Source organism: Schistocerca americana, chromosome X, assembly GCF_021461395.2.
Source record: "Schistocerca americana isolate TAMUIC-IGC-003095 chromosome X, iqSchAmer2.1, whole genome shotgun sequence".
Lineage (NCBI taxonomy): Eukaryota > Metazoa > Arthropoda > Insecta > Orthoptera > Acrididae > Schistocerca > Schistocerca americana.
The window spans coordinates 92,729,545-92,751,892 of record NC_060130.1 but is presented as its reverse complement, the minus strand read 5'-3'; the positions used below and the strand labels follow the sequence as shown (position 1 = coordinate 92,751,892).

The following is a 22,348-nucleotide window of genomic DNA, read 5'->3' as shown; positions in this document are numbered from 1 at the left end:
CATAGTGGCTACTATGTCACTACTTTCCTCCAAATTGCGAAACTCAGTTTCTGTTGACGTCCTTGTATAAACAATAAAATCTAAGACATAGTCAGTCTTGCAATCACATAACACAAATGTTTTTATTCCAAATTTACTCCTTTTCGATGAAATGAAAGACAAAGATAAGCGTCCTTTGAATAATAACAAACTTTCATCAATGCAGAGTTTCTGATGTGGATTAAATGCACTATGGAAAGCTGTACGAACTTTATCGACAATGTTCCTAATTTTTAATAATCTGTCTCCTCCAGTATTGGCAGAGTTGTCACTGAAATGTAATATTTTCATAAGTAACAAAAAGTGGTCTCTTGACATCAGTTCACTAACAATTGGAGTATTTAGAACAACATGTCTGGTCCAGTACTCGCCAAGTTTGTTTTTTCACATGAGTCATCAGAAGACAAACAGCTATGAAACAATACATTTCTTTCAATCCAGTATCTGTCCACTTTGATATTTGAGAATGCACTGGTTCTGGAGTGTTCTCCTTGGTGAATAAATAAAACTGATTTGTTTCTGCAGTAATATATTTCATCAGTTCTTCTGTAAAGAATAACATCAAAACTGACAGAATGCTTGGCTCATTTACTATTTGACACACGTCCTGATAGCGTATCATGAAGTGCGCGATTAACTGGTCGAAAATTATTTTATTTCCAGTCAAATTAATAACTGAAACATGATTTCTTCGTAGGCATTTCACTATCACTTTCTGAGTCTTCAGAATCAGAACTACTAACATCTCTTGTTGAAACACGAGACTGCATTGACACCCCTGTTGATGTGGACAGTTTATGACTACAGCTTTCCGATTCTGTGGTAGCTATCACTTTCATCAAGATCAAGTAGTTCATTTTCACTGTCGTTCCTCGTAAGAATCTCCATGATTTCTTCCTCAGTGCACCCACGTCGTCTTGCCACTTTCTTTGTAAAATGCAGGACGCGAAGAGCACTAAAGTAAATTCTGATGAACAGTGAACTGTAGTGCAAAGCCTAGGCTCACAACAGACAGAGAATGGGACAACAAGCTAGCAGCCAGAACTGCAAAAGGCTACTGAGGCATGGTGCAGGAAGTCTGCTGTGTGAGTTATCTTGTCACCAGCACTTGGGTAGTGTCGCGTCTATACTCGTCATCATCGCTCAGGGGACAGAAAATTGGTGCGACTAAACTCATCAAAAGTGCTAAGGGAAAACCGGCGGCCGCAACTATACTCGTCAGTAGCACCCAGGAAGCAACAGGCAGCATGGCGAGTAAACTTGTCAGCAGCAGTCAAACAGGGAAAGATGATATAATAAGTGCATGTTGCTTTCACACAGTCCTAAATTCATAGTAGGAATGGTGTTCTCAACCAAAGTCTATGAAATTTTGGAAAATAGCGTAAGCACAATGAACCTTAAAATTTTAGCCTATATTCACATGTTTTATGTTAATGGAAGTTCCGTCTTTTCCTTGGCTTTTGGGCTGATATTATCCTCATATGCAGTATTATTTAATGTAATTTTCGAATACTATTCTTCACTCATCAAATTTTCAACTTGAAAATATTATTATCCAGGACTGAAGTTACTATTTCAATGACACGTCAATTTTAAGGTGACAGCTCCTGCTGGTGCATACCATGGTCAGTCAGCAGTCGTCACATCGTTGGATGTTCAGCCTCAGAGTACTGGCCAGACTGAGAATCAGCCGTCAGCTGTTATTCCTCCTTCACAACCTGCAAAGGTACACTTAGAAAGTAGATTGGAGCATTGAAATATATCGTTGTAAATGTTTGCTAAACTAAGTTTTAATTCAAAAAGGGCTTTGATAACAGTCTGTTTTGACTAAAATTCGCTTTATTTATAATGACTTTGTAGTGTCTCACTGTATCTGTTGATGGTGGCTTGTATGTGAGCTATTACAAACAACAAAGAAGTAGTATGGTCAAATTAAGGTCAGTTTAAGTGGACTGAATAGTAACACAGGCATAATTCAGATTCTTTATTGCTGTTGACCACATACAGTAGAATAGGCTTTTACAGTGATAGTAAGATACAAATATTGATCACATTATATGTGAAAATTAAATAGCTTATATACAGCTATAATCTTAATTATTAATATCAACAATGTCAATATCAAGAACTCTTTTATATGATAACATGGTTTTTTGTTAGCCAGTCATATAATTTTATTTTGAACTTTTTTAAAGGCAAGGATCGAGTGGCAAGAGGAAATTTGTTAAAAATTTTGAGGGCATTTGCTTTATGGGAATTTCCTGTTATTGCTAGTCTGTGCCTTGGAATGTCAATGTTTGCCATAGTATCACGTTTGTGAATTGTTTCCCTGCCAATACCTTCTTTAATGCTATTCCTGACAAAGAGTGCAGCCTCTTAGATGAACAGATTCACCACTGTTCGTACCCTAAGCCTGATAAAAAGAGGACGACAGTGTTCTACAGGACCAACATTACGCCCGGGTTCCCGGGTTCGATTCCCGGCGGGGTCAGGGATTTTCTCTGCCTCGTGATGGCTGGGTGTTGTGTGCTGTCCTTAGGTTAGTTAGGTTTAAGTAGTTCTAAGTTCTAGGGGACTTATGACCACAGCAGTTGAGTCCCATAGTGCTCAGAGCCATTTGAACCATTTTTTTTGACCAACATTACACATTACAAGAAGTTACTGATACGAGGTGAATGTCCCCATATGAGTAGTCCATATGATATATGTGATTGAAAGAGTCCAAAATAGGCTATAAGGAGATAATTATTATTGACCATCTCTCTCTGTTTCCACATGAGGTAGGTCACTCTTGAGATTTTTTTGCAGATTTGGCTTATATGCTCTTCCCAAGTTAGTTTAGCATCAATATGTATTCCTAGGAGCTTGACACTTTCATTTTCTGTATTCTTAGATAATCATAACATAAGCTTTTGGGTTTTGTCTGGATTACACACAAGTTTATTGGCTGTGGACCAATTTAATGCAGGGTCAAGAGTTTCTTGTATGATATTATCAAGGGTTGGGATGTTATGGTGTGAAGTAAGCAGAGTTTTATCATCTGCATAGCAGATTACACTGTGATACAGAATGGGGCAGGTCATTGATAGCGACTATGAAAAAGAAGGGGCCAAGGACAGAGCCCTGTGGCACACCTGTACCAATTTCTATTAAGGGAGAATGCTTATTTCTAATTGAGACAAACTGTCTTCTGTTGGTCAAATAGGTAGAAAATATTGCTAATGTAGATTTTTGTACACCATAATACTCCAGTTTTGTTAGTAATATGTTCAAAGGAATGCAATCAGAAGCTTTACTTACATCACATAATACAAGTGACACCATCTTCTTATTTTCAAAAGCTGTTCAAGTGTGATCAACAATTTCCAGAACAGCTGCAGTGGTATTTTTACCTGGTCTAAATCCATATTGATTGTTGCAAAGCAGATCATGCATTTCAACATAATTGCTTAATTGAAAGTACATGAGTGATTCAGTTATTTTTGAAAATGTTGGCACAATAGATATTGCTCGGTAGTTCTGGGGGAGTTGTTTATCACCTTTTTTGAATACGGGGATAATTTTAGAGATTTTTAGCAAAGCTGGAAAAACTCCATTCTCTAAACATTTGTTAAAAATAAAGCTTTGTGGCTTACTTATTAGGTGGACTGTTCTTTTTTAACAACAGGTTCAGACCCTTGATTGTCCTTGCCATTATGTGTTCGATACAGTATGAGCATATTTTCTCTAATTTCAGTCAGTTCTTTTGTATACCAGTTTATTTTTGTATTTTTACATTTAACTGAGGACCTAACTTTTATTAATCGGGAACAGGAGGACCATATGTCTATATTTTTTTTTTTTTTTTATTTTTATTTTTTTTTTTTTTTTTTTAAAAAGCTTCAAAATCATTTTCAACTCCTGTTTTTCCTGGATGACACTCATAAACAGAGTCCCAGTTTGCGTTCTTCAACTTGTTAGTAAATGACATTAAGTGCTCCTCTCTCTGACCTCTTACCCGTGCCACATTAAATTCATTGAAATAAGATGGTTTATTATTATAAGTGTTAAAAGCAATGGATCACCATCTGCAAAAAGACCATCAGCCAAGCTAACCACATATTCATCTCTATGCAAATTAACAATAATATTGTCTAGGCATGCATCATTACAAGTAGGACACTTGTTCGTGCAGTGCAAGTTTAAAGATCTTAATATATTAAAAAATGTTCTGGAGTCGTGTTGCCTTGAGTTTCCCATTTCAATATTAAAATCACCACAAATAGCAATCTTGTTTTAAACTTAAAAAGCTTCAAAACTACTAGTTCAAACTGTTTAAAAAAAAAAAAATAAAATAAAAAATGAATGTCTCCATTTAGAGACCTATACAGGCTAACAATTATAATGTTTTCTTCAGTCAGTCTTATACAGCTACATTAGGCATTTACTTTTGAACAATGTGGCGTTATCTAACTTTGAAAATTGTTGGACATGCTTGATATAAATTCCAGCACCCCCATTTTTTCTGATTTTCATGCACATTGTTAGGTAAAACATATCCTTGAGGGAAAAAACTGTCAACTTAATTTTCTGTTAGCCAGTGTTCTGACACACACATCACATCTACATCCTTAATGTTACAAAAATGTTCTAATTCTAACAGTTTATTTCTTAAACAACAAATATTGACTTGCAGTAATATTAATATTTTGTCATTGTTTTCATTCTCAACTGAGCACTCATCAGCATGTAGCAAATCCGAGTTGCACATATTGTTTCTGACTAAGTTGGAATCGCTGGAATATTTACTTCCGTTAAAAAAGCATTTTCATCAATGCTCTTGGTATACGTCATATACGTCACTGTTTCATCATGTTGCATGTTAAATTCAAAAGATACATCACTTTTGTCTTTCATAGGTATAACAGGCTTTATAGCTCGCTGCATGTTTGATTTTGCATCAACTATATCCAAGATCTTCCAACTAACATATGCTTTTTCTAGTCTGTTGATGTGCAAACCATGTGATGTATGAAATCGTTTCCCTAGTGTGCTTATATCAATGTATGTTGTATTTTTGAATTTCCTGCATATATCTTGCACAGCTTTATTAATTTTTTTCTATTTCCTTGTTTACACAGGAACAATTATGTAGATCGTGACAATGTGGTACAGAAAAAATGATCACATTCGTGTTCTGGAATTCATGCAACCTCCGTTTAAGGGAGAGCACGAAATCTTTTACTTCATTTTTAGCTACATCGTTTCTCCCCACAAGAAAGACATAAAGTTCCGAAAAGGGCTTGTCACAAAATTAGGCACATCAAAGCGACATCACCTGCTCCTCAAAGTTTGAGGTGTGAAACTGTGCTGACTGCGTAGCAAAAAATGTACGTCACTGATTAATTTTCATTCTGTAGGACTGCGAAGAAACTTCCCGTGAGAAAGTTCTTAAGAAAACTACAAAATTATTTTTTGTAACATTTCAGACAACGTTATTGTTTCGTATCGCGTACAGAGGCAAATTACTTCCGCACTATTCCGTGCACAGCAGCGAGCAAGTCATAGGCCATCACCAAGAGTTTTGTTTGGACAGCTCACATTAATATGACCGAGAATATTCCCTACTTCCCAAAAATATTTTACTGGCTGCTAATACATATCCTTCGGCATTGCATCCATCACTGAAAACGCCAATATACGCTACGCAAAAGTAATTGTAGTTATTTTGAAGCCCACATTTTCACTGAAGTCTAGCAAAATATTTGTTCGAAAGGTTTTGTGAAACCCAAGTTTTATCTAAATTTGCTGTAAGCCTATTATACTCGAAACGCAATACGTGCTTGGTACACGCAAACCTCGTTCTTACTACTGCAATGTCCCTGTCTTGTGTTACAAATTTCGTCCATCATTACAGTTTCTGAATTAAAAACAAAGTGGGTGGAGAAGACAGTACATTGAAGTGACTGGCCAGAATAATCAGTTATATCACTGACATTACCCTGTATTTCTCTAGCCATCGGCTACTATCTTCTGTCATACTAAAGTAATACAATTTAACATTCTAGCTCTTTGTAAAAGTTTTCAAATATCACAGTTTTCTATGCTCTTCTTGGAGAATCAGAATAGGTGCTGGGACTGTTGTGATGTTACTGCTCTGTTTATATACACAATCGATACAGAAGCACCACAATGTTTTGTCATTTTATGAACTGCATTACCCTTCCTACGAAACAGCCAGTAAATCATTCTATGAAAAAAAAAGTTAAATTTCGAATGTAGAAGTAAACCGAATGCAGTAAGATTATATCCGAGTGTAAAGACATTCGATACAGGTTTTTAGGAAAAACGGTTGTTTATTAATGCAGAATTGATAATCTTATTTTAATTGACAGTTACTGTCGAGTAAACTAAACGCCACCACTTCTGGTAAATTTATCAGACGTCTACTGTAAGGGAAAAACATCTGCAGTATGCCCTCTATAACTGAAATGAATAGACAAACATTTGAATCAAGTTGGCTTTTTACATAGACGGCACTTAGCTAAACTGAAGGGTCTTCTGACTCCGTGTCTTCAGATTACTGTCGCTTGTTTCAGCCAGGTGTATCATCATAACTTCCACTATGGTCTCTCTTAAACCGTGGTTCAAGAAATCAGTTTCTTGGCAATGCTTCTGTGTGTTTTACGCACCTCTGCCAGTCCTGCTGAGTAACGTTGTCAAGAGCTTCGTGCATTAGCTTCTCGACATCAGCATGTTTGAAAGTAGTATATTTCTTTTCACTACTTCTCGCTGTACTTGGGCCCATATCAATTCAATGGGATTATACTGGCAGTGATACGGTGTTAGACGTACCACTTGATGTCCCATTTCATTTGCCAATTGATCTAATTCATAAGTCTTTTTGGCACCTATGATATCTTCCTTAGACAGGAGTTCATCCTTCGTTTCATCAACTGAAAATGAAACATTCTTTCTCTTTAACCACTCCATAATGTGTGCCTTGAGCCAATTTCAATGTGGCAGCTTTTCTATCTGAATAGTGTGGTAGCTGGCATTATCCATCACAATAATTGACCCTTCTTCCAGTGCAGACAACAGTCGAATAAACCAGTTCTTAAAAACTTCTCCATTCATTTCTGAGTGGTAATCTGATTAGCAAGAACTTTGGTATGAAGCCTGTAGTTGATGAATCAGTGTGGGTGATGATTAATCTGTCACTTCTACCAGTAGGCACTTTCAAACTGCCGTTTCCTTTGGAGTCATGCCATATATACTTATTGGTGTGGTTCTGTGAAACACAAGTTTCATACAAGTACACTATAGGTCTGGTGTCTTCAGCATGCAAGAAGTGCATTGTCTGCAAAAACTTTGCTCTTGCTGCCCCAGTGTCTCGGAGTTCCATTAAGAATTTCCGTCCATCATTACACTTCTTGAAAAAGATGAAGAGTGGAGGTCTCTGAGCCTGAGCAATTAATTTTTTCACTGAGGTCAACCTGTATTTCTTTAGCCGTTGGATACTCTACTCTGTCTTATATCCAAGTACAGTTCTACACACGAGTTCGTTGTTAAAATCGTCAAAGTCGGTTGATTTCTGTTCACATGACACAGATTTGCTAATACGACCTACATTTGACTTTGAGACACCACATGCTTTGGCAGTAAGTTTATGAATTTGCGCAAAATTTAAGTTATTCCTCACGTCTTCATTGTCTGCCAGATCAGTAAAAAACTTGAGTACATTTGATATGATTATATTAGATTGTTCATGCACGAATGTCTTTACACCCTTTACGCACACCGACTGGAGGAGTACTACAAGTAGGCCATTGCTCCTGCAGTGTCGTTCACCACCAAACGCATGTCAAAGCACCTTTCTAAAGACAGTAAGACACTGAGGTCAGACGTGAACACTCCATATAGCACAGTTACACTGAGCTTTCAGCTGCTCTGATCTACCACACCACTAACGGTACCTACATGGCAACAAAGCCGAGAGGCAGGCGAATCACAGCCCTGCTGGCGGCAGGCAGCGGCTGTGACCGTGAGGACTCTACTTTTGTGCCAGCCACATTAGCTATAACCTCAATAACTGTTTAACATTGAGTTGTAAATAGAAACTGCAGGGATATCAGCTGTTTTCTGTTTTGTGTAGAGTGTATGCCAGTGTTGATTTAGACTAAAATACCCTGCAGTTATTTTTAAGAAGCTTTGGCCTTCACATGCCAGAAGATAAGAGTGTCTCGAGTGTGTCGTCCATTGAGACGCTCTTGGATGTCGTGGAGAGAAAATTTCCAGATATTAATGCCTGATCTGTGAGTGTCAGGCTGAAAGTATACAGGGTGTTTCAAAGTCTTTGCCTCCAACATCTAGGGATAGTGATTACTAATGTCATTGAGAACAACTTTAGTGAGAGGCAAAGTGTTCGCTGATGCATTGTGGTGACCCTAGGCAACCTTAGTATTCGCTGGCTCTTGTGCGTTGAGAGTTTCTGGTGTTCTGCATGCAACCTACCCCACTAAATTAATAAGATTGATTTTAAACAAGAAAACCTTAAAAATCAGTGTCTCTAAGTAGAGAAAGATATTTTAGAATTAATTGGGACCTTTAATTTTGCTGGACCTACCCCCTTCCACATGTGGCAGATGTCTTGTTTTTATAGGCAACCCACAAGGCGTGCACATACCGTGAGAACCTGTGCCCTGCTGCTTCTCAGGGACATAACCATTACAGACGGGCGAGAAGCATTGCCTGGAACCGTCAGTATTTGTTCCATGGACTTTGAAGCACCCTGTATATAAATCTGTGTGCTATAAGAACTAGTGTGCTGCCTTAATGGATGAATATTTTTGTTGACCTGCTAGTAATATGTCATAAGAGAGGTACAGTATTGTTGTTTTGTCCTGCATTGAATACCTCTTACATATTTACAGAATTTTATGCTGGTTTTGCTGTTTGCAGCATTACTCAAGGTGTTAATAATACAAAAGCATTTATTATAATGTGATGCTGGTATGTATGTTCAATGAAGTGAGATTCTTAAGGTTTTTTATGTAACTTTTAGATGAAGAAGGGTGTGAAAAGAAAGGCAGATACAACAACACCATCATCAGATTCCTTTGAGCCCCTTTACAATTCAATTGATTCTAAGTCTGCCAAAGTTGCTACACGGAGAGAATCTGGAAGGACAATCAGGAAGGTTGTGAAAGATTTGCCAGTTTACCAGGTTAGAAAATACTACATTCTGTACTTAACTATTGTTGCTTAGTTTCTTAATTGATTCTTATTCTGTTCATTGACTTAATTATATACTGAGAGAGCAGGTCCATGTTTAATGTAACATATTTTATAGCAGCCTCAACGACAAGATGATGGTGTTCCCTTTAGTCAAGCTACGGTCCCTCATTCAGCTACTGGGATAACATCACAGGTACAGTAAACATTTTTAAAGCAGATTTTCAGGATACACAGATTGTAAGAAGTTCTTTCTAGTGGTCTTAACTTAATGAGCAAATTTTAGGACATACCTTCGTAAGTTACAGTTATACGTGCCGTACATAACAGCCTATTGTGATATTTTCAATACTGGTTTTAAGATTGTACATTCTAATAGCTCTGGCAAGCTTTTTTGGTGCCATCAAAATGTACGTTTTTCATATTTAACTACACTTGAAAAAATTTGTGAAATGGTGACCTGCCCAGGTCAACGTGACTGTTGGTTTCTCACATCCCACTAGGTGAATACCAGGTTGGTTCCCATGTTCTACCTCAGATACATAAGATAAATACTATGTAAACATTTTGAACACTTTCTCACACTTACAGGCAGACAGACTGAGTACACAGCTTCTGTCCTGGGAGGTGAACAGGAGACTGATGACCTTCATTGTTTGGACTCCTTAAAACAGTTACTCAGTATCAGCAGCATAGATAGCGTCAGAAATGTCTGAGCTTTGTTTTACCACCAGTACTTGACTAAAGTTAACTAGAGCCTCATTTCATCATTTTCTTTCAACAAGGGTTAATCCAAAACCTCAAACACCATCCCTACAAACACTGCTCCATACATCAAATCCTGTGTTATGTTTTTTGGCCCTGCAGTCCAGTTAGTATGCTTATTTCAGGATCTGGGTTACATTTTCATTGTGAGCTTTCTCTTTAGGCTTTGTCATTAACTAGGTAATTACTACCCTCCACAGTAAGAATACTACTGTGTTGTTTTGTTGGTGCAGTGTATGATAGTTATTTAGTTGTTATGATTTCGATAAATGGTTACAATTTCTCGCTAAACACTCGTTCAGAACATCATCTATCATACGCATTCTATTATTTGGTTCTTGTTGATTATTATCAAAGAAAGCAGCAGTGTAAGTAACAACAAATAGCAGTCTCTTGCCATTGTTTCGCTAATGAGACGATTCATCTCCTTTTAAGCGGTGGTAGCATGCACAAAAGCAAGCCATGTCGCGAGCGGCAACATGCCGTAAACACAGAATGTGACAAACTATGCATGACACAGTACAGTAATGCATTTTTAACTTAGAGTGACGTAAACACCTATAACAAAGAGAACGGCACTTACCGTATCAAAGAAAAATAAGCAATCAGTTCAAACCATACGAAGCACCTGAAAAAGGAAGGGTACCCGTATAAATACGGACGGAGTGCCTGACGCATAGCAGTGGCTACCTGGTGTAGCTTAACTGCTAAGCTTACGACTTGAACCAAACTACTGTAGCTGTATCGTCATTCATTCGACCTAAATTGTGTCTCGTATTACAATGGACCAACACTGTTTCGATTTGGATGTGCGGCCTAAAACTTTTCTCTCCCCTTGAATTTAGAGTCTCAAATTTCAGGTGCGGCTTAGATTCGGGAAATTTTTTTTTCCTTAATTTCGAATCTCATTTTTCAGGTGCGGCATAGATTCGAGTAAATATGGTAGTCATTTCCTTTCCTGTTCCACTTGCGAATAGAACGAGGAAAAAAGACTGTCTATGTGCCTCCATATGAGCCCTAATTTCTGTTATCTTTGAAGTCATTACGAAAAATGTACATTGGCAGCAGTAGAGGCATTCAAATACCAATTCTGAAAATTTACTTGTTAATGTTCCTCGAAAAGAATGTTGCCTTGCCTCCAGGGATTCCCATTTTAGATTGCAACGCATCTTCGTAATACTTGTGTGCTTTTCGAACTTTGAACATACTGGTAACAATTCTAGCAGCTCACCTCTGAACTGCTTCCTTCAATCTGACCTGGTGCAGATACCAAACACTCAAGCAATACTTGAGAATGGGTCGCACAGTTGTTCTGTATACAGTCTCGTTTGCAGATGAACCACACTTTCCTGAAGCTAGCTGCCAGTTGTCACACAAACTACAAATTTTGTTAAAGTTGTCTTGTATCATCCTACAGTCACTCAACTTCAACACATTTTATATCCTTTCTACTTCGGCCATCATCAGTTATTTTGCTCCCCAAATAGCAAAACTCATTTACTACTTTAAGTGTCTCATTTCCTAATCTAATTCCCTCAGCATCACCCGACTTAATTTGACTACATTCCATTATCCTCGTTTTGCTTTTGTTGATGTTCATCCTATACCCGCCTTTCAAGACACTATCCATTCCGTTCAACTGCTATTCCAAGTCCTTTGCTGTCTCTGACAGAATTACAATGTCATCGGCGAACCTCAAAGTTTTTATTTCTTCTCCATGGATTTTAATTCCAACTCCGAATTTTTCTTTTGTTTCCTTTACTGTTCGCTCAATATACAGATTGAATAGCATCGGGGAGAGGCTACAACCCTGTCTCACTCCCTTCCCAACCACTGCTTCCCTCTGTGCAAATTGTAAATAGCCTTTCGCTACCAATATTTTATCAATGCCACCTGTAGAATTTGAAAGAGAGTATTCCAGTCAACATTGTCAAAAGCTTTCTCTAAGTCTACAAATGCTAGAAACGTAGGTTTGCCTTTCCTTAATCTTTCTTCTAAGATAAGTCATAGGGTCAGTATTGCCTCGCATGTTCCAACATTTCTACGGAATCCCAACTGATCTTCCCCAAGGTCGGCTTCTACCAGTTTTTCCATTCATCTTTAAAGAATTCATGTTAGTATTTTGCAGCCGTGGCTTGTTAAACTGATAGTTCGGTAATTTTCACATCCGTCAACACCTGCTTTCTTTGGGATTGGAATTATTATATTCTTCTTGAACTCTGAGGGTATTTTGCCTGTCTCATACATCTTGCTCACCAGATGGTAGAGTTTTGTAAGGCTGGCTCTCCCAAGGCTGTCAGTAGTTCTAATGGAATGCTGTCTAATCCCGGGGCCTTGTTTCGACTTAGGTCTTTCAGCACTCTGTCGAACTCTTCAAGCAGTATCATACCTGCTATTTCATCTTCATCTACATTCTCTTTCTTTTTTATAATATTGTCCTCAAGAACATCGCCCCTGTATAGACCCTCTATATACTCCTTCCACCTTTCTGCTTTCCCTTCTTTGCTTTGAACTGCGTTTCCATCTGAGCTCTTGATAATCATACAAGTGGTTCTCTTTTCTCCAAAGGTCTCTTCAATTTTCCTGTAGGCAGTATCTATCTTACCCCTCGTGAGATAAGCCTCTACATCCTTACATTTGTCCTCTAGCCATCCGTGCTTAGCCATTTCGCACTTCCTGTCGATCTCATTTTTTAGACGTTTGTATTCATTTTTGCCCACTTCATTTACTGCATTTTTGTATTTTCTCCTTTCATTAATTAAATTCAGTATCTCTTCTGTTACCCAAGGATTTCTACTAGCCCTCATCTTTTTACCTACTTGATCCTCTGCTGCCTTCACTATTTCATCCCTCAAAGCTACCCATTCTTCTTCTACTGTATTTCTTTCCCCCATTCCTTTAAATTGTTCCCTTATGCTCTCCCTGAAACTCTTTACTCTTTCAGTTTATCCAGGTCCCATCTCCTTAAATTCCCACCTTTTTGCAGTTTCTTTAGTTTTAATCTACAGTTCATAACCAATAGATTGTGGTCAGAGTCCACATCTGCCCCTGGAAATGTCTTACAATTTAAAACCTGGTTCCTAAATCTGTCTTACCATTATATAACCTATCTGAAGCCTTCTAGTATCTTCAGGGTTCTTCCATGTATACAACCTTCTTTCATGATTCTTGAACCAAGTGTTGGCTATGATTAAGTTATGCTCTGTGCAAAATTCTACCAGGTGGCTTCCTCTTTCATTTCTTAGCCCCAATCCATATTCACCTACTACGTTTCCTTCTCTTCCTTTTCCTACTGTCGAATTCCAGTCACCCATGACTATTAAATTTTCGTCTCCCTTCCCTACCTGAATAATTTATTTTATCTCATCATACATTTCATCAATTTCTTCATCATCTGCAGAGCTAGTTGGCATATAAACTTGTACTACTGTTGTAGGCATGGGCATCGTGTCTATCTTGGCCACAATAATGCGTTCACTATACTGTTGGTAGTAGCTTACCCACACTCCTATTTTCCTATTCATTATTAAAGCTACTCCTGCATTACCCTATTTGATTTTGTATTTATAACCCTGTATTCACCTGACCAAAAGTCTTGTTCCTCCTGCCACCGAACTTCACTAATTCCCACTATATCTAACTTTAACCTATCCATTTCCCGTTTTAAATTTTCTAGCCTACCTGCCCTATTAGGGGATCTGACATTCCACACTCCGATCCGTAGAACGCCAGTTTTCTTTCTCCTGATAACAATGTCCTCCTGAGTAGTCCCCGCCCGGAGATCCGAATGGGGGACTATTTTACCTCCGGAATATTTTACCCAAGAGGACGCCATCATCATTTAATCATAGAGTAAAGGTGCATGCCCTCAGGAAAAATGACGGCTGTAGTTTCCTCTTTTCTTTCAGCCGTTCGCAGTACCACAACAGTATGGCCGTTTTGGTTAGTGTTAAAAGGCCAGATCAGTCAATCATCCAGGCTGTTGCCCCTGCAACTACTGAAAAGACTGCTGCCCCTCTTCAGGAAACACACATTTGTCTGGCCTCTCAACAGATACCCCTCTGTTGTGGTTGCACCTACGGTACGGCTATCTGTATCGTTGAGGCACACAAACCTCCCCACCAACGGCAAGGTCCATGGTTCATGCCGGGAGGCTAGTGTATTCAACATAATTGATGTCAGTATCGGAAAAAAATGCTCAGTATCTGGCATATAATATAGGACTTGGTTTCCTTATGTTGCATGGTAATCATACCTTGGTGTGAGTTTGTTAGTGTGTGGATACAACTGTACCAACTTCTTTAGAGGTACACAGTAATGATTGGTGTGACACTGCGAAACAGGTATCTTCACAGTCTCACTAACAGGGGAAGGGTACCAAAATAAGGAGTACAACAAAGTTCCCATGACAGAACTGTTTCAACCTTATATATATCTCATAAACAATGATAATAGGAAATATTGGAACAGAAAACCATTTTTAATTAAAATGGCCTGATGCAATTTGTGGTTGTAAATAATTGTTTTCATATAAGTGCAAAAAAAAAAAGCACACACACACTTATATACAAGACCTTAAGAATTCACGTTAACAGTTAGTGTAAGTCAGGACTTACAGACATTTGTCAGTACCACACTTGCATCAATAATGATGATAAAAGGTGCTTGTAAAACTATCTGTATGTGTGATACTACAAAATTGCAAGTAGTAAAGTGCATCTGATATCAAATGAGAAACCTGTTCACAGCAATGGGACCAATGCATCAAGAATTGTTATGCCTTCCTTTTCTGTGGTAAAAAATGCAACTGTTTGTATGCTTGTCACTTCATCATTTGAAAGAAATTATGTGATTACTTTACAAAAATTGCAAGAGGTTGTATTCTTACACTTGTGGATTTCTATTTAGTTTTAGTCATTATTGTTAGGGGGAAACTCCATTTGTACCTGTTGTACCAACAGAAAATTCCCCTCTTTGAATGCCTGCACTCGTACTGTGTTTCATTCATAATTAATGTTTAGAGTGGGGGGGGGGGGGGGGGAGGGAATGTACTGGCTTAGTTATAAACTATGTGGTTTTGTGTTATTTTTAGGTAAAGCTGAAGGATAAATTAAATGAATCTCTGAAGGCTTGCAATGAGATATTGAAGGAGCTCTTTTCAAAGAAGCATTCGGTACGTATCAATTTACCTCCACATGAAATAATTTGTATATACATTTGTTGTGTCGAAAATGTTAGTTTCGTATTGTAACATATATACAAAATTTCACCTATTTTTAAAGCAATAATATTATCATCATTTACAAGTTTTTTCCTCAAAATTTACTCCTAGAAGTTTCAATGCAATCTCGTGGTCAGCCATAAATTTCTTTGAACTATGAAGGGAATGACGTGGAGCTTTGCAGTTTTTAAGGAGTGGTCACAGAGTCACATTTTTAAGATCGCATAGTAGACTGTGTTTTGCAAAATTTTAATTACTGTGCTACGATTGTTGTGTTAACAGACATGAAATGTATTTCCATCTTAAGGTTTTTTGTAATCCATTAAGTGACAAAATGTTGTATCCAGCATAACAATGAAATTCATGTCGATATGTACTCTTTGGGAGTAGTAATCAGTAGGGACAATAAAAATTCTCGTATAGCTTTAAATGTGAATATAGATGTGAATTTTGCCTCAAAATGCAAAATTATCTACTAAAAAATATTTCATTGCGAATTGTAACCAGATGACCTATTTTTATCAGATATAGTTTGATATAGCCTTGTTTTCTGCATATAAATATTGAAATTTGAACCAACTTTTTAGTAACTGGTATTACATGTCATCTTGCGAAGCTCAATTTGGAAAGATGATGTGGGTAAGAATGTGTTTGCAAAATAAAAAGTGCACAAATGTAACAGCATTTCAGTGCACTCTAGGCTCTGGTGCCTAGCCAATTGAGATGATGAATGGTCTGCATAAGATAAACACGTTGTACTACATCATAGGACGTAGCCACGGGATCTAGTATCTTAGAACAATATAACGCGTATGTTTGCTAGCTAAAGTTACAAGTTAGTATAATGGTGACATTTTGGTAGGCTGAGGCACTGTCGTTGAGCTAATGTTGCTACAGCTCGACCTTTCTCTTTTAAATAATGGTGCCTCCACACATTTCAGTGTGGTGCATGGCACTTACCGAGCCATTGACCTTTTGGTCTGCAGCCCTGGCCTTCTACAGTTTGTCCAATGGAGTGTGCATGATGACTTGTGCGATAGTGACCACTTTCCGATCTTTATGTCACTGCCCCAGCATCACTCACCTGAGTGCCTCCCCAGATGGGCTTTGAAAAAGGCTGACTCGGACAAGATCGTCTCCATTGCCACTCTTGAGCCTCTTTCTCATGATGCCATTGATGTGGTGGTTTCTGCCCCAGAATCTGCAATTCCCTGTTCTTCCGGGTCCCCTCAACTCGCCAATGGAAGCAGGAATGTTGGGAATTGTATGTCTCCACCATTGGCACCCATACCTCCCCATCACAGGATTGGTGCAAGATTAGGTGACTCTATGCCAGCGACACCACTTCAACCTTTTCAACCGTATCTGGGTTGAGGGTGAGTTCCCCTCTCAGTGGCAGGAAAGCATTATCATCCTAATGAAGCCTGAAAGGAACCTCCTGGAGGTGGACAGCTACTGCCCCATTATCCTCGCCAACTTTATGTGCAAGTTGTTCGAACGCATGGTGAGCTGGAGGTTGGGTTGCCTACTTGAGTCTCGGGGCCTTCTAGCTCTGTCCCAGGGTGGGTTCCGTAAGGGCCGCTCTGCCACCGATAATCTGTTCTGCCTGGAGTCTGCCATCTGCACGGCATTTGCCTGCCGTCAGCATCTGGTTGCCATCGTTTTTGACATGCGAAAGGCGTACGATACGACGTGGCAACATCACATCCTCACCATGCTTCATGGGTGGGGTATTAGGGGCCCACTCCTGCTTTTTACTCAGAATTTTCTATTGCTTCGTTCCTTTCGCGTCCATATTGGTTCCCCCCATAGTTCCTCCCGAGTCCAGGAGAATGGGGTCCCATAAGACTCTGTCTTGAGTGTCTGCCTCTTTTTAGTTGCTATCAATGGGCTAGCTGCGGCTGTGGGAATGTCCGTATCGGCTTCTTTGTATGCAGGTGTCTTTTGCCTGTATTATAGCTCCATTGGCATTGTGGTTGCTGAACGGCGGCTACAGGGCGCTATCCACAGGGCGTGGTCTTGGGCCGTCATGCACGGCTTCCAGTTCTTGGCTGCCAAGACCTGCGTCATGCATTTCTGCCAGCATCGCACTGTTCACCCTGAGCCACGGCTTTATCTTGACGGCAAACCCCTTGTCGTGGTGGAGGCGCATCGGTTTTTGGGCTTGCTTTTTGATGCCCGGTTGACTTGGCTCCCATTCGGCAACTTAGAAAAACATTGTGGCGCCATCTTAACACTCTTTGTTGCTTGACTCACACCAGCTGGGGTGCCGATCGGTCTACCCTTCTATGACTGTATCAGGCGTTGATTCAGTCCCGTCTTGATTATGACAGCCTGGCTTATGGTTCGGATCGCCTTCCGTGTTGCAGGTGCTCGACCCCATACTTCACTGCGGGATCCGACTCACAACTGGAGCTTTCCCCACAAGCCCTGTAAACAGCCCACTTGTGGTGGCTGGTGTCCCTCCATTGCGGATCCGGCGCCGGCGACTACTGGCCACTTATGCTGCACATGTTTATAGCTTGCCCGGGCATCCAAATTACCATCTCCTGTTCCTCACCTTGGACATCCATCTTTCAGAACGGCAGCCCCGGTCTGGGTTTACGATCGCGGTTCGCATCTGGGCTCTTCTCTCTGGGCTTGAGTTTTTCCCTCTCCCAGCTCTTTTCCGGGCCCATATACATATACCCCCGTGATGTGTGTCCCGCCCATGGCTTCGGCTGGATTTGGCACAGGACCCGAAGAAATCAGTCCCTCCTGAGGCCCTCCTCCGCGACTTTCTTTCCATCCTTGCCGCGTTTCATGGCTCTGACGTGGTCTATAATGACGATTCGATGGCTGCTGGTCGAGTTGGTTATGCTCTTACTCTTGGGGATCATTCTGAACAACGCTCATTGCTGGCTGGCTGCAGTGTTTTCACTGCCGAGCTGGTCGCCATCTCTCGTACCCTAGAGTATATCTACTCCTGCTCAGGTGAGTCGTTCATTATCTTTAGTGACTCTCTGAGTGGTTTACAAGCTATTGACCAGTTTACAAGCTATCAACCAGTGTTTTCCTTGCTTTCGTCTGGTGATGGCTATCCAGGAGTCCATCCATACTCTTGCCCGTTACGTCTGCTCTGTGGTTTTTATGTGGACCCTGGGTCATTTCGGCATCCCAGGTAATGAATGTGTTGACACACTGGCCAAACAGGCTGTTGGTACACTGGCTTTGGAGAGTGGCCTTTCGGAGTGTGATCTCCGTTCAGTTTTGTGGCAGAAGGTCCTTGGTACCTGGGGTGATGAATGGCGCACCCTGCCTTCACCCAACAAACTTCAGATCGGCAAGAAGACTACTGGTGTCTGGTGCTCCTCTTTGAGGGCCTCTCGCAAGGGCTCTGTTGTACTCTGCCGGTTGCGCATTGGCCACTCCTGTATGACGCACTGTTATTTATTGTGCTGTGACGACCCATCTCTCTGTCACTGTGGTTCAGCTTTGACAGTGCTCCACATTTTGTGGGACTGTCCGCTTTTAACTGTGCTCAGGCAGAAGTTTGCGCTGCCTGATACGCTCCCTGCACTTTAAATGGATGACACTGCGATGGCAGGCTTAGCTTTGAGTTTTATTTGCGCAGGGGGCTTTTATCGCTCGATCTGAGGTTTTGTGTTGAGTCTGGCCTTTGCCCTACGGTTTTAGATTGAGCTTTTTAGTGTGTCACTTGGTGGTTGACTTTTCCTTTTTTTGTTTCCATGGTCAGCCAACCTCTGTAACACTGTGTGTTTTTAATTCCTCTTTTTCTGTTCTCTCTCTCTCTCTCTCTCTCTCTCTCTCTCTCTCTCTCTCTCTCTCTCTCTCTTTCTTGTTCTGTGTCATCCCTTGTCATCTCCGTTGCTTGTTTTTGTTCCTTGTGGGTGTTTCATGATCGTGGAAAAAGGGACAGATGGCCTTTGTAGTAAGGTCCCTTCAACCCCCACAAACCAACCAACCAACATTTTAGCATGGCCATTTTAGGTGGCTGGTGTTTTGAACTGTGGTTGCGTCAAATAACGGTAGAGGTCGGACCAGGACTTCCTCGTTTGTGGCACTGCTGATCTCGGCAAACAATTGTGTGGTTGCTGTTACCAAATACCTTACATTGTGTGTGTTGTTCGTTCTTTTCTTATTTTTGATTGAATGAAGAGACTAATCCTTGTCCATCATGGGGTTCTATTATGACCCTCACACAATGAGACGGGATTGATGATTCATGTGACTGTATGTCAGGTCAGCTTTCACAGAAAAATGGAACATGGGTGTAGGCCAGACACCACACTTGCTAGGTGGTAGCCTTTAAATCGGCCGCGGTCCGTTAGTACACGTCGGACCCGCATGTCGCCACTGTCAGTGATTGCAGACCGAGCGCCACCACACGGCAGGTCTAGAGAGACTTACTAGCACTCGCCCCAGTTGTACAGCCCACGTTAATAGCAATGGTTCACTGACAATTACGCTCTCAATTGCCGAGACGATAGTTAGCATAGCCTTCAGCTACGTCATTTGCTACGACCTAGCAAGGCGCCATTATCAATAGATATTTAACTTGTGATGCCTGTACCGTCAGACCAATGTACACCACTTATGGATTAAAGTTAAGTATTACATCAACAACGTACTTTATTTGCTACTATTAATTCCCTTAACTGTTCCAGACCTCGCGCCAGCCTGCGTGAGCTTAAGTGCATGCCTTTCGGCTTCCTCTCATAGTGACTTGGCTGTCTTGCCAAGTCACAACATAGGCTGCCTGACCTGTAAGAGGGTGGCAGGGTTAAATTCCCCACACTACTCCTCACTCTGTGGTGTTCATACTTCTAGTTTGTTTACACTCGTGGCTAACTGCCAGTTTATAGTGTCCGCACTTTGCACTATAGCAACCAAAAAGAAAACCTGTCAGCTTACTTTGAACAAGCCAGAATTTTTCTCCTAATGAGCAAATAGTTATTTTCGGCTCTACTGCTACGCTAAGTACTTCGTCGGTTCTACCTGTAGTGTTCTCGTATGAGAGATAGCTACAGATACCCACAAAAGGTTGAAATTAATCTTTTAATTAGATTTTGTAATAATCAAATTGGTTTGGGAAAAATTAATATGAAGAAACACATTAAACCAGATAAGCACTCAGATCACATGTGGGGAAAATGTTGCTGCTTTTTAACAGGAACAACCATTAGTGGGAAGCTTGAATAGAGCCAAAAAAACAGAACAAGCAATGACCATTTTGGAAAAAAAAAACCCTCTTGAAAGTTTCTGCAAAAGCAAACATAAAAGTTTAGAAGCTATTCAATCACCATAAAGTTATTTCAAAGCTTTAGGACAATGTCTTCAGGCTCATAGCATGACAATCTTTTAAATATGTATGAAGAGTCATTTACAGATACAAACAATATGTATGTGAATTTCACCAGAAATAGATGTGAAATTTGCCAAAAGTAAATGCTGCATTTTCGGCTCTTAGTAATCGATAAATCTGCTCAATTTATTCTGTATCTTCAAGTCCACTATGAATTGTTGGAATGATAAATATTCATACCAATGAATCAGGAGCACAAAATTATACATGGTAGTTCCTCTGGTAAATTTGAGAAAAAATCTGCAGAAAATTATCAGTGTCAATTCTTTTAGTAAACACATGCCCTCAGGAGGAAGACATTTACCAAAAAAGTGGGGTTCACAACCAACTTTGGACTATGCATAAAATTCTCATTTGCAACCACTTCAATATCAAAGTCAGTTTAACAACTCCAATGAAATGCTGCTTCAGGCACAGGCACTACCCAATCTGATGCACCTGCACTACACATTTCACCTACTGGTCCACTTGACACTGTGTTACCCAGACTATCATCAGTTTCCATAGTAGTGTTCAAAACTGTAGAAATAGTAGCTATGCCATCTGAATGAGTGTGTCCTCTAAATTCAGAATCTTGTGTGTGCTTTTCTGTAACCTCATTGTAGCAGTTCATTGCATAATCAGCCAGAATTTCATCTACCATCTAACTAAGCCTCCTCAGTGATGTCACTCTTATAGATGTAAAGGAAATGTTCATGGATGTCAGTACACTAAAAACAACCGAAAATGAATGTATAATACCTCCATTACATTCAAGTGTGTATGTAAACTGTTTTTGTCATGTTGCAGAAATAATCAGCAGAAATAATGTCTGGTATTTATGAATTCACAACAGTCTATTTACTTATGTATGCGACACAGGAGAAAACTACCTGTAAATACAATGGAGACTTTATTATCCAGGCTGTTGTCATAAGCCATCCAGATAATCAAAAATCCAAATGACTGAATGTATGAAGAAAAGTGATTTTTCTATTATTAAGTATGGTTATCTTTCTATGGTTAATACATAATGTTAGGTGATCGCTTTTGTAAAAACCAAGAATACAAAGTTTCATTCAAGAGTTCATTTTTCGCGTTCATCATCACTTTTTGATGTTTACTCATGTCTTCACTATCAAGTTTGCATTTTTACTTCAGAATTAAATTGGTTTTCTTCTTACTATTGCTTGTCACAAAAGTACGTACACCATGCTCATCAGCTATCTTTCACCTAGTTCTTCCTCCTCCTCCTCCTCCTCCTCATTTTTTTTGAATCAGTAATATTTTTTTGTGATTTTAAACAATAACACCAGTTTTGACGTTTTTGAGCACAGACATGACATGGTACAGTGGCGTAGCAATTGGAACATGTCTGACTCAAACAATAATGAAATGGGGGCTGTCTGACTCAAGGAATAATGAATCTCGTGGGGCAAAGACTGCACAGGGTTTGGTTGGGTAATACCAGTGTGGCGTGTACTTGCACGCATGCACTAGACTACAAAGATGTTCATGGTTGACAATCTGGATAATTACGAATCCATATAACTGAGGTCCAGAAAATCGAATCCGCAGTGTATGCTGACAGACGACTTCCCTATTGATTTTATACTTACAGCAGAATAGATCAGAAGATAACATGCACAGGTGACAGTTGGTAGATGAATCTGAAGCCAGCTCTGAAGGCTAATGCCACAAAGACTATTGGTAAATATTTATACCACTACTCATGTATTCCTTTAAATCTCAAGCCTATCAATGTA

The 22,348-nt window shown here is 39.8% G+C and overlaps 1 protein-coding gene across 8 annotated transcripts in view; it reads left to right on the top strand.

Annotated features, from left to right (window-relative positions):
• The window catches only part of LOC124554686 (homeotic protein female sterile-like), a 262,983-nt gene that overhangs the window by 123,103 nt on the left and 117,532 nt on the right, over positions 1–22,348 (top strand). For 7 of the 8 annotated variants that reach the window (XM_047128308.1, XM_047128312.1, XM_047128307.1 and 4 more), the window contains 4 exons: positions 1,637–1,765; positions 9,083–9,244; positions 9,371–9,448; positions 15,110–15,190. In XM_047128308.1, the coding sequence (XP_046984264.1) occupies positions 1,637–1,765; positions 9,083–9,244; positions 9,371–9,448; positions 15,110–15,190 (450 nt within the window). The remainder of the gene's footprint in view (positions 1–1,636; positions 1,766–9,082; positions 9,245–9,370; positions 9,449–15,109; positions 15,191–22,348) is intronic. The other variant, XM_047128311.1, reaches the window with a different exon arrangement.